The sequence below is a fragment of the Mesocricetus auratus genome, unplaced genomic scaffold, assembly GCF_017639785.1.
Source record: "Mesocricetus auratus isolate SY011 unplaced genomic scaffold, BCM_Maur_2.0 Super-Scaffold_100010, whole genome shotgun sequence".
NCBI lineage: Eukaryota > Metazoa > Chordata > Mammalia > Rodentia > Cricetidae > Mesocricetus > Mesocricetus auratus.
Window position 1 is genome coordinate 72,266,157 of NW_024429194.1, and position 16,784 is coordinate 72,282,940.

At 40.3% G+C, this 16,784-nt stretch overlaps 1 protein-coding gene across 2 annotated transcripts in view; it reads left to right on the forward strand.

Moving 5' to 3' along the window:
- Gxylt1 (glucoside xylosyltransferase 1) overlaps positions 1-16,121 on the forward strand; it is a 50,728-nt gene extending 34,607 nt beyond the window's left edge. For both annotated transcript variants that reach the window (XM_040753937.1, XM_040753938.1), the window contains one exon: positions 10,817-16,121. In XM_040753937.1, the coding sequence (XP_040609871.1) occupies positions 10,817-10,978 (162 nt within the window). In that variant the 3' untranslated portion in view covers positions 10,979-16,121. The remainder of the gene's footprint in view (positions 1-10,816) is intronic.
- Positions 16,122-16,784: the final 663 nt, after the last annotated feature.

Consider the following 16,784-nt stretch of genomic DNA (forward strand, 5'->3'; position numbering starts at 1 on the left):
GTCCACTGTATTCGGTATTCTGTAGGCTTCTTGTACCTTCATTGTCATGTCTTTCTTTAGGTTTGGAAAGTTTTCTTCTATGATTTTGTTGAATATGTTTTCTGCCCCATTGAAGTGGTTTTCTTCACCTTCTTCTATACTTATTATTCTTAGGCTTGGTCTTTTCACAGTGTCCCATATTTCCTGGATATTTTGTGTTAGGGATTTGTTGGACTTAAGATTTTATTTGGTTGATGAATCTATTTCTCCTAGTAAATTTTAAATGCCTGAGTTCTTTCTTCTAACTCCTGTATTCTGTTGGTTATTGTTGCATCTGTAGTTCCAGATCGTTTACTCACCTTTTCTAATTTCAGCATTCCTTCAGATTGTGTTTTTTTATTGTCTCTTATTTCAGCTTTCAAACCTTGTACTGTTTGAATTGTTTCTTGTAATTTTTGGTTTGTCTTTTCTTCCATTTCTTTAAGAGATTTTCTCATTTCTTCCTTTAGGGTCTCTATCATCTTCATGAAGTTGGGTTTTAGGTCATCCTCGTGGTGTTCAGATCTTGCTGGTGTAGAGTTCTTAGACTCTGGTGGCGTCATATTGTTTTTTTCTGTGGCTAGATTTGTTCTCATATTGTTGTCTTCCCATCCCTTCTTCCAGTGGGTACAGGTGGGGTCTCTTCCTTTCCTGGTGAGTACGGATCCAAGGTTCTCTTCCAATGGGTATAAGCAGGACCAATTCACTGATGGGTCTCATGGTGGATGCAGATGGGTCTCAGGCACTCCGCACTCTGCCCTGAGTGGGGGCGGGAATAGGCAGGCTCTCTCAGCAGGCTCCTGGTTGCTTGGCCCTCCAGGGGCAAGTCAAGCTTGCTCTCAAATAAGAGTTTTTCTTTATTAAGCATTATAAAGATATTAACTCAGGTCTGTTTTTCATGTGTTTTTAATCTTAAAGCTTTCCACTAGCTCAGCCTCCTCTCACAGTTATGATGCTATATCCACAGTTCACATCTGGGACCCAGCATTGTATAATCACTATGGACATTTGGGGGGGTTCTTATCCCTCCTGTGATTTATATTTCTTCCCAGTTGTGTTCATGCTGAAGGTGTTTCTGATTTGACCATCGGGGGCCTCTTTGGCTACTTGTACACTTAGACACACTCTCATCATTTTTTAGACTATCTTTTTAGTTTGTGCTTCAGCAAAATAGTCCAGGTTTATTTAATCCTTTGCTTGGGTAGCCCTGCAGGTAGCTGTCAGTCAGAGGTACTTTGTTCTCTTTAATGGGCCCTGGATGTTAGGTACATTTGTGCTTCTGTATCAGGCAGGGTTCTCTAGAAGAATAGAATGGGGGTGTGGGAGAGACATGGGGTACAAATGAATTTCTATATTGGCTATCCTTGGAAGGTGTCCTCACTTGCTGTCTGTTTGCTGGTTCCTCATTATTTGCTAGTGACTTGAATTTTGGTTGGGTATAAATCTTCATTGATATCAGCCGAAATATTAACAGTGAACTATAATTACTTGGGACAAAGTGCACTTAGACTAAGAAGGGCTAGCAGTCTTGCCTGGAAAGGGTATTTGAAAATGAAAAATGAGGGGGAGCTTGTCAGACAAGTGGGCTAGCCTGGGTTGTGTCTTTATGTCTGGAGAAGCTAGGCACTGGCCGAGTAATAGCAGTAGTGGGTGAGAGTGGCTATGTGCCTTGTTGACGTGAGTGGAAACATGTTCAGCACACCATTCCTCAAGTGCAGTTGTAGACAAGTGCTCCTGGCACTGTAGACTGCACTTTCCTTGTTGATGTGAGTGGAAACATGTTCAACACACCAGTTCCTCAAGTGCAGTTGTAGACAAGTGCTCCTGGCACTGTAGACTGCACTTTCCATGTGTTCGTGAGTGTTTTGAAATTTGTTCAATAAACTTGAATATTTAGTTAGTAAGTAATCCAGTTCATGAAAATAGGGTTGTATGCATAGTATTAATTTTCACTTTAATGTAGCTGGTCTTATGTGCTTTCAGAAATCAGTATTATTTTAATAATGCCTTACTATGGATTATCAGAAACTGATAAAAATGAAGAAAAGTACTTTTGGGGTTCTGGAACTTTGAGTATCTATAAAAAGGCAATTTTGTTTCCTTTGAACATTTAAAAAATCTTTTATTAGAGAATTAAATCTCCCTAGCTTTATTTGATTTTTTTTCTTTTGACTTATATACCATTTTTAGTATTAGTATAAAGTTGATAATTACATGTAATTTTAGAAATAGGTTCTATATATCAAATGATTTCAACTACTGAATTAATGAGTGTTGTGTTTGTATCAGGTCTTTAACTGCAGCTTCTAATGTCCTTTTGACTTAATGAAGTTAATTGGTCTTTTATGGTTCTCTTTGTGTTTTATCTTTTCTTCTCTATAATTCAGCAAGGGTGTAACTTTATAAAATCATAGGGTGTTTACATAACTTTCAGAGAGAAGTCTAATGAGGGTCTGCCGCAAACAGCATGACTAAGGATATGAGCCATCTCTGAACCGTGAGTCCAGGCTGCGCCTGCTGCAGGCAGCCCTTACAGTTGTGCCCACCTGTTAAACGGTGACTACCCAGCAAGAGAAATAGTGTTTAAAACGAAAAGCTAAATCACAGCGGGGACACAGCATCCTCTGAGTCATCCTTTGCTTGGCTTCTGTGCTGCTCACTTACCCTGCCCTGGCACACCTGTTTCCAGAGAAGCCTTGACCTCCCCTGTACCTTGTACCCAGAATTTGCTGTGTTTCAGTAGTTTCCATACTTTTAAGGTATACTGCATTCTTTGAAAATGCCTCAAATGCCCAATTATGATTGTCATAGGCTTACAACTTATAGCAGACAGTCTAACATACAGCAAGACCTTCCTAGACATTTGTGTACTGGGTACTGTCTGGAAAGGGCTTCTCAGAGATGACACTTGACCAGAGACCTAGGAAAGGTAAGGATCAGTCAGGCACAGTAGTCAGTGTAGAGCAAGGCCTGCAGTCAGGTAAGGACGTGAGAGGCCTCCAAGAAAGAGACGCCAGCATGCAGGCTGTGGGACACAGCTGTGCACCCTACACACTGTGGCATGCAGTGCGGTGACTTTGGCTTTTTTTGTTATTGTTTTGTTTTTTTGAGGTAGGGTTTCTCTGGGTAGCCTTGGACATCCTGGAACTCACTCTACATGTTGACCAGGCTGGCCTCAAACTCACAGAGATCTATCTGCTTCTGCCTCCCGAGTGCTGGCATTAAAGGTGTGCACCACCACATGTGGGAAGGCAGTTTGAGAGGCACATCATCTCACTTTAGTAAAACAGCAATAGTAGCTTTCCTTGGACAGTCTGTGGCCTCTCCTGCTGTAGCTGCTGAGAGGTTTTGTTTTCCAGTATTAGATGTTGATCCTTGCCTATTACATGAACCTTAGACCCTCTCAAAAAGCAGTTGGCTACCCATAATAGTCATGGCGCTATTGCCCTGGTGGGCACAGCTTACCTAGCAGGTCAGTAGTAATAACATTTCTCTGCATAGCACCATCCAACACTGCTGAAGCAGAGCCAGCAGGGAAGTAGCTTCTAGTTCAGTCCCGATTTGGGGCTTTGTGTCTTTCCCTTGGTAAGATTACCCCTCAGGATAATTTTGGTTCATTTTTTTCCTCAGATTTCAAGTTAAATTTCTTTGTGATTTTGGTTTTCACTAACTTTAGACTTTCATGTAAAATACTCTATTTTCAAGACCTATTTATTAAAGAGTAAATAGTTGAAAACACTAAATCAAAGTTATACATACTAAGTTATTTCTACTTCTACAGTGTATTGAAGTGTATGTATCACTTAGAGGTTTATATGTTGTACATTATAGATGGAAGCTGCTCAAGCCTTGAGATTATTAGGACCATCAGCATTTAACTGATGTGTTTCCTAGTTTGCTTCATAGACACTCATGTGCAGTAAGGGCATCTGTAAAAAGTATGTGGTGCTTAGCAGTTCTCATGTGTGTTTATCCTTGGGTCCTGTGCAGTGTGTTACAGTGGAGTGTGTCCCCTTCTAAGGAACGTCCTTCCATTAGACCCCACCTCCTAGAGCTACTACCACCACCCAGTATCACCATGGTCTAGGGTCCAATCCGCCCTTTGGATCTTCTGGAGAAATGTAGCCATATTATAAGTGCTGAGTTTCTTTGGGAAGTGAAACATTTCCCTCTTCCTGCTCTGTGGCTGTTGTGTTCATGTGTAGGCCAGCATCAGCACTATCCCTGAGTGCCACTCAAGAATGGCACGGAGTGCATGGAAAGTCTAGCCCCCTTTTTTTTTTTTATCATTTTTTATTTTAATTTTAAATAGCTTGTTTTACATGTCAATCCCAGTTCCCTCTCCCTCCCCTCCTCCCGCACTCCCCTTCCCCCCCCCTCCCTCCCACCCTATTGCCAAATCCTTCCCCATAGGGGATATCTAGAGTCTGTCATTTTACTCTTGGTAGGGTCCAGGCACTCCCCTAAGAGTCCAGGCTGAGAGAGCATCTCTCTTTGTGCTATAGGCACACGAAGACAGTTTGTATACCAGGGATAGACACTGATCCACAGCTCAGGGCCCCATAGGTTGCCCAGGCCTTCTCACTGATACTCACATTTGGGGGGGTCCAGATCAGTCCCATGCTGGCCTCCCCACTGTCGGTCTGGGGTCCAAGAGCTCTCCCCTGTTCAGATCAGCTGTCTCTGCTGGTTTTGCCAGCCCATTCTTTGCCAATTTGCTCATCACTCCTCTCTCTCTGTCACTGGGTTCCTTGGGTTCAGTTCAGTGATTAATTGTGTGTTTGCCTCTGCTTCCATCAGTCACAGGATGAAGACTCCCGGATGGTTATAGACATCAAGTTCATTATCAGGGATGGGCATTCGAGGTGGTCCCTCCACTATTACTTAGCTTGCCAATTGGTGTTATCCCTTTAGATCACTCGAGGTCACTCTGGTGCCTGATCTGTCTTCGAACCTATGATTCCCTCTTCCCCCTATTCTACCCCCACCCCCTCAACTTCCTGTTCCCCCATGACCAACTCCCTTCCTCTTCACCCCCTCTCTTCTTCCCAGGTCCCACTCCCCCCTACCCCTCGCCGTGCTCCCCATCCATTCAGAGGATCTTGTCTCCATCCTCTTCTCTTGGGTACTATGCATATATGCATATCTTTTAGGTTCTTTCCTGTTTCCCAGACTCTCTATCTGTGGAAGTGCAGACTGGCACTATCCTGATCCATGTCTAAAATCCATATATGAGTGAGTACATACCATGTTTGTCTTTTTGCGACTGGGTTACCTCACTCAGGATGGTTTCTTCCAGTGCTATCCATTTCCCTGCGAATTTCAAGATTCCATTGTTTTTTTCTGCAGAGTAATACTCCATTGTGTAAATGTACCACATTTTCTCTATCCACTCTTCAGTTGAGGGGCATCTAGGTTGCTTCCAGGTTCTGGCTATTACAAACAATGCTGCTATGTACATAGTGGAGCAGATGCCCTTGTTGTATGAACCTGCCTCATTTGGATAAATGCCTAAGAGTGGAATTGCTGGGTCTAGTGGTAGATTAATTCCCATTTTCCTGAGGAATCTCCATACTGATTTCCAAAGAGGCTGTAGGAGTCGGCACTCCCACCAGCAGTGGAGGAGTGTTCCTCTCTCTCCACATCCTCTCCAGCATAAATTGTCTTCGGTGTTTTTGATTCTAGCCATTCTGACAGGAGTAAGATGGTATCTCAGAGTTGTTTTGATTTGCATTTCCCTGATGGCTAAGGATGTTGAGCACTTTCTTAAGTGTCTCTTGGCCATTTTAGCCTCCTCTACTGAGAATTCTCTATTTAGCTCTGTACCCCACCTTTCAAGTGGATCCTTTGGTGTTTTGGAGACTTGTTTCTTGAGTTCTTTGTAAATTTTGGAGATTAGCCCTCTGTCAGATGTAGGGTTAGTGAATATCTTTTCCCATTCTGTGGCCTGCCTTTTTGTCTTTTTGACTGTGTCCTTTGCCTTACAGAAGCTTTTTAGTTTCAGAAGGTCCCATTTGTTAATTGTAGATCTCAGTGCCTGTGCCACTGGTGTTATGTTTAGGAAGTGGTCTCCTGTACCAACTCGTTGAAGAGTATCTCCCACTTTCTCTTCTAAAAGTTTCAGTGTGGCTGGATTTATGTTGAGATCTTTGATCCATTTGGACTTAAGTTTTGTACAAGGCGATAAACCTGGATCTATCTGCAGTCTTCTGCATACCAGTACCCAGTTATGCCAGCACCATTTGTTGAAGATGCTTTCTTTTTTCCATTGTACAGTTTTAGCTTCTTTGTCAAAAATCAAGTGCTCATAGGTGTGTGGGTTAAAATTAGGGCTTTCGATTCGGTTCCATTGGTCTACCTGCCTATTTTTGTGCCAATACCAAGCTGTTTTCAGGACTATAGCTCTATAATAGAGCTTGAAGTCAGGTATGGTGATGCCTCCTGAAGTTCCTTTATTGTATAGGGATGTTTTGGCTATCCTGGGCCTTTTGTTTTTCCATATAAAGTTGATTAATGTTCTTTCCAGGTCCTTGAAGAATTGTGATGGAATTTTGATAGGGATTGCATTGAATCTATAGACTGCTTTTGGCAAGATTGCCATTTTTATTATGTTGATCCTACCAATCCAAGAGCATGGGAGATCTTTCCATTTTCTGGTATCTTCTTTGATTTCTTTCTTTAAAGACACAAAGTTCTTGATATACAGGTCTTTCACTTCCTTGGTTAACATTATCCCCAGATATTTGATGCTGTTTTTGGCTATTGTAAAAGGTGATGTTTCTCTGATTTCTTTCTCAGTCACTTCATCATCTGTATATAATAGGGCCACTGATTTTTTTGAGTTTACCTTGTATCCTGCCACATTGCTGAAGGTGTTTATCAGCTCTAGGAGTAACCTTGCGGAGTTTTTTGGGTCACTTATGTAAACTATCATATCATTTGCAAATAGTGAAAGTTTGACTTCTTCTTTTCCTATTTGTATCCCCTTTATCTCCTTTTGTTGTCTTATTGCTGTAGCTAGAACTTCAAGTACAATATTGAAGAGATATGGAGAGAGTGGACAGCCTTGTCTTGTTCCTGATTTTAGAGGAATTGCTTTGAGTTTCTCTCCATTTAGTTTGATGTTAGCTGTTGGTTTACTGTATATTGCTTTTATTATATTCAGGTACGTTCCTGTTATCCCTGATCTCTCTAGGACCTTTATCATGAAAGGGTGCTGGATTTTGTCAAAGGCTTTTTCAGCATCTAGTGAGATGATCATGTGGTTTTTCTTTCGCAGATTGTTAATATGGTGGATTACATTGATAGATTTTTCTAATGTTGAACCATCCCTGCATTCCTGGAATGAAGCCTACTTGATCATGGTGGATGATTTTTCTGATGTGTTCTTGAATCTGGTTTGCGAGTCTTTTATTGAGTATTTTTGCATCAATGTTCATGAGGGAAATTGGTCTATAGTTCTCTTTCTTAGTTGTGTCTTTGTGTGGCTTGGGTATCAAGGTAATTGTAGCCTCGTAGAAAGAGTTTGGCAGTGAGCTTCCTGCTTCTATTGTGTGGAATACTTTGAGGAGTATTGGAATTAGCTCTTCTTTGAATTTCTGGTAGAATTCTGCACTGAAGCCATCTGGGCCTGGGCTTTTTTTGTTTGGGAGACTTTTGATGACTGCTTCTATTTCATTAGGGGCTATAGGTCTGTTTAGATTGTTTATCTGTTCTTGATTTAGTTTTGGCAAGTGATATCTATCCAGGAAATTGTCCATTTCCTTTAAATTTTCAAATTTTGTGGAGTACAGATTTTCAAAGTATGCCCTGATGATTCTCTTGATTTCCTCAGAGTCCGTTGTTATGTCCCCTTTTTCATCCCTGATTTTGTTAATTAGCATGCTCTCTCTCTGTCTTTTAGTTAGTTTGGACAGAGGTTTGTCTATTTTGTTGATTTTCTCAAAGAACCAACTCTTTGTTTCATTGATTCTTCTCAGTGTTTTCCTGGTTTCTACTTGGTTGATTTCAGCCCTCAATTTGATTATTTCCTGGCGTCTGCTCCTCCTGGGGGAGTTTGCTTCTTTTTGTTCTAGAACATTCAGCTGTGCTATTAATTCTCTAGTATGACTGTTCTCCAGTTTTTTCATGTGGGCACTTAGTGCTATAAACTTTCCTCTCAGCACTGCTTTCAAAGTGTCCCATAAGTTTGTGTATGTTGTGTCTTCATTCTCATTGAAATCGAGGAAGTCTTTAATTTCTTTTTTTATTTGTTTCTTTACCCAGGGATGGTGCAATTGTGCATTGTTAAATCTCCATGAGTTTGTAGGGATTCTGTGATTTGTGTTATTGTTGAATTCTAATGTTAATGCATGGTGGTCTGATAAGATGCAGGGGGTTATTCCAATTTTTTTGTATCTGTGGAGATTTGCTATGTTTCCTATTATGTGGTCAATTTTAGAGAAGGTTCCATGTGGTGCCGAGAAGAAGGTATTTCCCTTTGTATTTGGGTGGAATGTTCTGTAGATGTCTGTTAAACCCAGTTGGGTCATAACTTATTAATTCTTTTGTTTCTTTGTTAAGTTTCTGTCTGGAGGTCCTGTCTAGCGGTGAGAGCGGAGTGTTGAAGTCTCCTACTATTAGTGTGTGAGATTTTATGTGCATTTTGAGCTTTAGTAATGTTTCTTTCACGAATGTAGGTGCCTTTGTATTTGGGGCGTAGATGTTTAAAATTGAGACTTCGTCTTGATGTATTTTTCCTTTGATGAATATGAAGTGCCCTTCTTCATCTCTTGATTGATTTTAATTTGAAGTCTAATTTGTTAGATATTAGGATTGCTACGCCCGCTTGTTTCTTGGGGCCGTTTGATTGGAAGATCTTTTCCCAGCCCTTTACTCTGAGATAACGTCTGTCTTTGATGTTGAGATGTGTTTCTTGTATGCAGCAGAAGGGTTCTGTCTTTGTATCCATTCTGCTAGTCTGTGTCTTTTTATAGGCAAGTTGAGGCCGTTGACATTGAGGGATATTAATGACCATTGATTGGTGATCCTTGTTTGTGCTTGATTTATTGTTAGTGAAGTTATTTTGTGTAGTTTCTCCTCCCTTTTTCTTTTGGTGTTTTGTAAAGTATGATTATATATTGCCTGTGTCTTTGTGAATGTAGTTATCTTCCTTGGCTCTAGGTTTTCCTTCTAGCATTTTCTGTAGAGCTGGATTCATGGATACGTATTGTTTAAATCTGGCTTTGTTATGGAATATTTTGTTTTCTCCATCTATGGTAATTGAGAGCTTTGCTGGATATAGTAGTCTGGGCTGGCATCCTTGTTCCCTTAGCGTTTGTAGGACATCTGACCAGGATCTTCTGGCTTTCATCGTTTCCATTGAGAAGTCAGGTGTAATTCGGATAGGTCTGCCTTTGTATGTTACTTGGCCTTTTTCTTTAGCTGCTCTTAATATTTTCTCTTTACTCTGTAGGTTTGATGTTTTGATTATTATATGGCGAGGTGACTTCTTTTTCTGGTCAAGCCTATTTGGTGTTCTGTAAGATTCTTGTACTTTCATAGGCATATCTTTCTTTATGTTAGGGAAGTTTTCTTCTATGATTTTGTTGAATATGTTTTCTGTACCTTTAAGTTGAATTTCTTCACCTTCTTCTATACCTATTATTCTCAGGTTTGGCTTCTTCACAGTGTCCCATATTTCCTGGATATTTTGTGTTAAGGATTTGTTGGTTTTGAGATTTTCTTTGGTTGACGACTCTATATCCTCTAATGAGTCTTCAACACCTGAGATTCTCTCTTCTATCTCTTGTATTCTATTGGTGATACTTGCATCTGTAGTTCCAGTTCGTTTACCGTGCTTTTCTATTTCCAGCATCCCTTCATTCTGTGTTTTCTTTATCGTTTCTATTTCAGCTTTCAATCCTTCAACTGTTTGAGCTGTTTCCTTAATTTTTTTGGTTGTTTTTTCTTGGTGCTTTTTAGATTCTTTGAGAGATTTGTTTATTTCTTGAATTTTTGCCCCCATTTCATGGATTTTTTTGTTTGTTTTTTCTTCTATTTCTTTAAGGGATTTCCTCGTTTCTTCTTTGAGGGTCTCCATCATCTTCCTGAAATAATTTTTAAGGTCTGTCTCCTCTTCTTTGTCTATGTAGTGCTTTTCGGGTCTTGCTGGTGTTGGATCCCTGGATTCTGGTGGGGTGATGTTGGTGTTTCTATTGCTGAGTGATCTCTTATTCTGTCTTCTTCCCATCTCTTCTTCCAGTGGGTGCTGGTGGGGTCTTTCCGTCTCCACTGGTCTCCTTCCTTCCTGCAGCTGAAGCTGGGGATGCTGAAGCTGGACTCGCTGGGGTTGGGGTCTTGCAGGGGCTGATGTCTTTCCTGAAGCTGGACTCGCTGGGGTTGGGGTCTTGCAGGGGCTGATGTCTTTCCTGAAGCTGGACTAGTTGTGGTTGGGGTCTTGGAGGGGTCTAGCCCGTTTTTTAAATCGAGTCTAGCTTTTATTAATTTCTCCCAGATGCCTTTAACAAGTTTTAACCATTTTATCCATTTGTCTGCATCTTTTCTGCACTTGAATGTGTTCTTCCCTTGGCTTGGGATGCCCTTCCATTGCCTCTTTCTGAAGTTTTCCCTGTCTTCAGAGATGTGCCATTACTCACACCTTTTTTCTCTAATAGTTATGTTTAATTCACTGAAAATATTTTGAGTGTGTACTTCATGAAAAAGTAAATGCAAGTTGTTAATGTTTAACCAATTGCAGAAGTTACTTGGAAAATACTAAACTTTTGTATGTATTGCTGCTTTTTTATTTCTTTTCTAGTGTTCTTTTGAAGATAATGCAATCCGTTCCTTATTAAAACCTTTAGAAATGGAATTACAGAAGACAGTTCACACATACTGTGGAAAAACATACAAAATTTTTATCAAGCAGTTGACGAAAAGCATAAGAAACCGTTACGACACACCACCAAAGGAGAGGTGACTCTTTGAGACTGCTGAGCTAAATGATGAAGTGGTAGAGCATCAGAGATGTGAAGAAATTGTAGTGGAGGCGGATTTAGTGAGGCCTTTCTGTCTCCAGAGTAATCGTCTCCTGAAGTTAAAAGAGCAGTATATTCACGCCATGAAGAATAAGTTAAACCCTTGGGCTCCTGTAAGAAGACAATGTTGATCTCAGATATTTTGTGACATTACTTGGTGTCATTCCAGTGTTAATGAAAACATTGAACAGTGTGGCCTCAGGAGCTGTGTTGGCTCTTGAATCAAGTAAGTAAGAACAGTGGGGGAGTGGATGGAGAAAATGTACCTCGCACACAGTGAGACATTCAAGCTGTGAGTATAGCAATAATTTTATGTCAGCACTAACCTCACTTTAAAGTGTGAGAAAAAAGTTTACAGGAGCAGAACAGTTCTGTTTCTTAAGAAATGTGATATAACCAATGTAACCATTGACAATCTATGTACCCGCATACATTTCATCTCCTACAATATCTTGTGACAATCATGTTTAAAATTATTTGTAGACTTTTAAGAAAGCTGCACATTTAAAAATTAGCAGTGTGAGAAAGAGGGAAAGTAATGAAAAGTTAGGGAGGCATTTGTGTGTGATTCATGCGTGGGTGCGTGTGTGCGTGTGTGCGTGCTTGTGTGTGTGTCTTGAAAAAAATTAAGAGTTTTTATTTTGTATGTTTTAAACTGTCTTGCCAAACCTAGACTCTAAGATACTTGGGGACATTTTAAAAATCACCTTAAGTGAAAAATCAGCTTTACTGGGCATTCTGGAAGCAAAATATATTATGCTGATAATGAAGAATGAGAACTTAATCGCAACACTACCAGGACGGTGGAAAATGCAGGGGACCAAATGTATAAGCCTGTGAGAATGAAAAGTGGTCCATGTAGACTTCCTTCTACCTCAAAGTGCATACCAGGATCCTTTTGAAGAGGCAAATGCAGAGCCTTATTTAGATTAGACAGCTGCAATGGACAGTTCTGAGGAAGAGGATTTTTGTATCTAGCTGTAGAAAAGTCGTTTTGATTTGAGTAATGTGCATATTTCCTGTTTTGAATATCATTGAAGACAGTTGCCTTTTTAAAATCTGGAGGATGAGAAGCATTACTCCGTGTGCCTTTTGTCTTGACACCTAGTGTAGCTGTGGATTCTGAGTGGCAGTGTGGATTCTGAGTGGCAGTATGTGCCTTCTGGAGCACGGGCCTCATCCTCCCTGGTGCTCCCTGGTATCACCTTTTCTCTTGTGTTCTAATACTTACACAGAGAGAGGGAAATTATGAAGGAACCATTTCATTTATGAAGAGCATGTATCCTCTGCAGAGGAATGTTCACAAGAAGTGGTCATTACAGTTGCTCCAACTTCTGCAGTTCAGCCAGGGACATTCTAAGAGGTTTAAAATACAGTTAGAAAGTATTTGTCCCTTTGTGCCCAGAACAGGGATTGCTAGCCAACTCTACTCTAGAACAGATAGACCGAGAGCAGCAGCCACAATTCCTTGGCAGAGTGCCGTTGTGAAGTAAGAACCTGTGAACTGTGTTAAAGTTTAGCTTCTTAGATAGAAAAATGAGAGCCTATCCTTTGAAATTTGGCCGATAATCTGAGGGAGCTTGCTAAAAACAAATAGCCTATGTGTACTGCAACTAGGAGTCTTCAAGAATTTTTTATTTTGCAGAGGTTAATTTTTAAATGAAGATAAAGAAGTAAATTTTTTAATGAAGAGATTAAAATTATATGAAAGCAATAGTAAGAGTGCTTGCTTAGCATGCTCAAGGCCCAGTACTACAAAAATGGGAAGGAAGTGAGAGTCTCATACAGTGGTACTCACTCAATTACCTATCTATTACCTGTCAGTATCTTGCCATGTTTACTTCCTTTATTCCCTTTTCTTATATTAAAGTCTCAGGCATCATTTTATGTCCTAGGAGTGAATGTTTCAGTGATTACACGTAACTCCAATAACTACATTATACCTAGCAAAAGGGGCAGCTGGCCTTTGGTTTCATCTCATAGCCAACCCTTAAACATCTCCCTGCTTGTCTTAAATGTGCTTGGGACGTGCTGATTCTGTTTTTAACGAGTTCCTCAGAAGGTTCTGTTATCACATAGTTTGGGAACTACTGGAAATTATTTTCCATCTTTAAGGTTGAAGTTGGGGGTCACGGCTATTGGTACAATTGCTAAATTAAAAGTGCCAGTTTTGGATAGAGGAAGCAGTTGGAGTTATTGACAAGATAGGAATTTATATGGCTAAGTTCCTTAATATTTTATTTTTTCAGTAGCTGGAGACTCAACCCCATGTGCTCATGATTGGTTGAGGTGGTAGAGAGGGACCTTAAAATGCATTCAAACTTGTTTTGTATAAAAAGAATTTGGAAATCCTCTAGAAAATATATTTTAAGAAATGCAGTTTTCCCTTATGAAGAAGAGCTCATGAGCTATGCTGTTGCTTGTCTTGGACACTGCGTACTCCTGGCTCTTACCTGCCTCCTGTCAGATATCAGGGTAATGACAAGAACAGGTTGGGGGCTGGACCTGGATTCCCTTCTTCTAGGCTTGAAGGGCACACAGATTGTACATAGTGTCTAAGAAGGGAGACTTGGCAGGGGTTACTGCAGGGACTTCTCTAGCTCTGCAGCCACACTAGTGTTGATGGAGGCTGGTTTACCCAGGGCCAGCTCCTCAGGCTGAGTGACTTTTGACTTGTCCTCCAGTGGAGATTGCTGATGGTATGTGGAAGGATCATGCTTTAAGGAAGAGAAAGTAGAGAAGAGAAGGATGATGCAGAGGAATAGTGAAGGAAAGGAAAGGAAAGGAAAGAGGGGTAAAAGAATGAGGAAAGGCTGAGTTAAGAAGAAAGATGGAATGACAGTGGGGAAGTGGAAATGGAGGAAATGGTGTGGAAACACAGGGTCTCCCTGCCTAGGTCAATGCTTGCCTTATACCTACACAGCCAGGACAGGTGCCTTCTGGGTGGGGACAGCAAAGTCAGCCTTGTTTATTGATACCAGACGTGTCTTGGTCACTTTGTTTACTGGTCTTTTAGTAGTAGCTGTCCAATATTTTTTGTTCTTTCCCTGGGTCCCACTTTCTGTTTCAGGGTCCCTCAGCATCTCCAAGGGAAGGTGGCATGAAGAGAACTGCTTCATTGTGTCTAAATCTGGTGGAGCAGTTTCTCTAGCATTGGAAATAGGAGGCCAGTAGGGAAGTCACTACCATGCCTTGAGTGGTGGCTGGAACAGTGGTCAGTATGTTTAATCCTCAGTGGGAATACTTTAAGTTGGACTGGTGTGAGTGAATTCAAGAGGACAGAAGATGGCAGAAACAATTAAAGAATATTCATTGTCAGGGCAGAGAGTTGGTTCAGTGGTTACAAGCACTTGTTCCCAATGCCCATGTGGTGGTCCACAGCTATCTCTAACTCCAATTCCAAGGCATCTAGTACCCTCTTCTTACCTCTGTGGACACCAGATACACATGTGGTGCATATACATACACATAGGCAACACACACATAAAATAATCTAAAAACCTAAAAATAAATACTCATTCTCCTTTTCAGTTGCCTATATAGTAACATGTAGTACAGGCACAGTCAAGCCTCTGAGATGTTTTTAGAAAGACGGTTGAGCTGCCCTTTCAAACAATGTTTTTAGTTTCTTGGAATAAATAGAGAAGAAAAATAAAGTGTGCAATATGTCAGGTGTGGGACCAGTTATCCATTTTTTAGGTGTAATTTCAAGCATCTTAAGTAATAATTGCCTTATTTACTACATTTTAATATTTAATGGAGGTAGACTAAGATGACTAGTATCACAGTAGTCATCTTTTTCTATATTGCCAAAGCAGCCCTTTTTGTCTTCTAAAGCTTGTCTAACTTGTTCTGATGTTTGTTGTTTTTTAATTCATTGAAGATAAAACTAGATTTAAAAAAACTAAGTTATATAGTTAAGACAGTTGTCTAAAAACTGTTATAAGGTTTAAAACTGGGCATGCTAGCACATGACCTGTTACCCAACACTTGGGAAACTAAGGTACATTGAAGGCCACTATGGCCTTTGTTGAGATCTTATCGCAAAAAGCCAAAAAAAAATGCTAAACGTCTATGTTACTCAAATATATAGTAATATCAGGATTATGAGAAAACATAGCATATTGACCTGGGCTGATTACTATCAGTGACGGTTTACTTTTGAAAACTTGTCACCTCATCCGAACTAATAATTGTAAGTATCTACTGGGATTTCCTTAGGCTTTTCTATAAATTGATGTTTCAAACAATCAGGAGCTTTGTAGGGAATTTCTCTCTATAATACTGTGAATACCAGATATTTACTTTCAAACTTGAGAACTGATTGGAGCCTTTGACCTGTGTAGATTATGTATGTAGTTGAGCTATGAGAGCATATTCAGACATATAGCATACCATGACAGCTCCTAAAAGTTCATTTAAGAGAATGTGATAACTACATGTCATTTAAAAACTCAGTGGTTTCACTGTGATAGTTGCAGTAGAGATCCATTTGAATTGTTACAAGTGGATTTTTTAAAAAAATATAATAGTTGTTAATTTTTATATAAAATCTTCAGGGAATACTGAAATGTTTCAAAATAATCCATAGCTTGCGGTATTGCTGTAGACTGTTGTCCATTCAGAGTTGAGCAGAACATGCCTTTGTATCTCATGAATTACCATTGACATCTGACAGGTGTCAGTGAATGCTGGATCAGGTCTGTGCGCTGGAATTCAGAGTCTGGAATCAATTTGCATGAGTCTGTTAGTGTACTGAGTAGAATTGTCTGAAACTACAGGAAGGCTTTGTGATGAACCATGTTGCATAGACAGCATTGTGACGAACCATGCTGTGTAGACATTACTGCCTTGAAACTGCTTTTACCTTAAACTGTTTTGGTTTTATAATAATGTGAATATCTTTCAGTTGCTTTTGTATCTTGAAAATTCTTTTAAAGGGGAGTATAAAATTATAGATGTATGGGGTCTAGCTTGCCAGTATTGGAAGATGCCTTATTCTGTTTTGGAGGGGTTCAGCTCAGGTTTTTCTTGAGAAACTGTATTGCTGTTACTAAAGATATACTCAATAAATATTGGATTTTCTCATGTGTTGTAATTATTTTACCAGGCAAAACCATTTTACAGGCTGAGCAGATGACTCAGCAGTTTAGAGTACTTGGTACTCTTTTTTTTTTTTTTTTTTTTTTTTGGTTTTATGAGACAGGGTTTCTCTGTTTTGGAGGCTGTCGGTCCAGCCTGGCCTCGATCTCACAGAGATCCGCCTGCCTCTGCCTCCCGAGTGCTGGGATTAAAGGCGTGCGCCACCAATGCCCGGCGGAGTACTTGGTACTCTTGCAGAGGACCTGAGTTCCATTCCTGAATTAGGATCCTCAACACCTAAGAGCCTGCATGCTGATGGACACCATCTACAGCTGAGGACTCAAAGTCACGTATTCTTGGGATTTTGAACAGTAACAAATCTCTATTAACAACTACCCATGCAATACGATGATTCTCTAACCAAGGCCAGGAGCAGTTCATACCTGTGGCTATAAATATAAATATTTAGGAAAGGCAAACAACTTGTCTTGGTTACTCTTCTATTGCTGTGATAAACACCATGTGTAAGACAACTTAGAAAAGGGAGCATTTAATTTGAGGGCTCATAGTTCCAGAGTGTTAGAGTCCATGACCATAATGGTAGGAAGCATGCCATCAGGCAGGCAGGCAGGCATGGCACTAGAGCCGTAACTGAAAGCTTACATG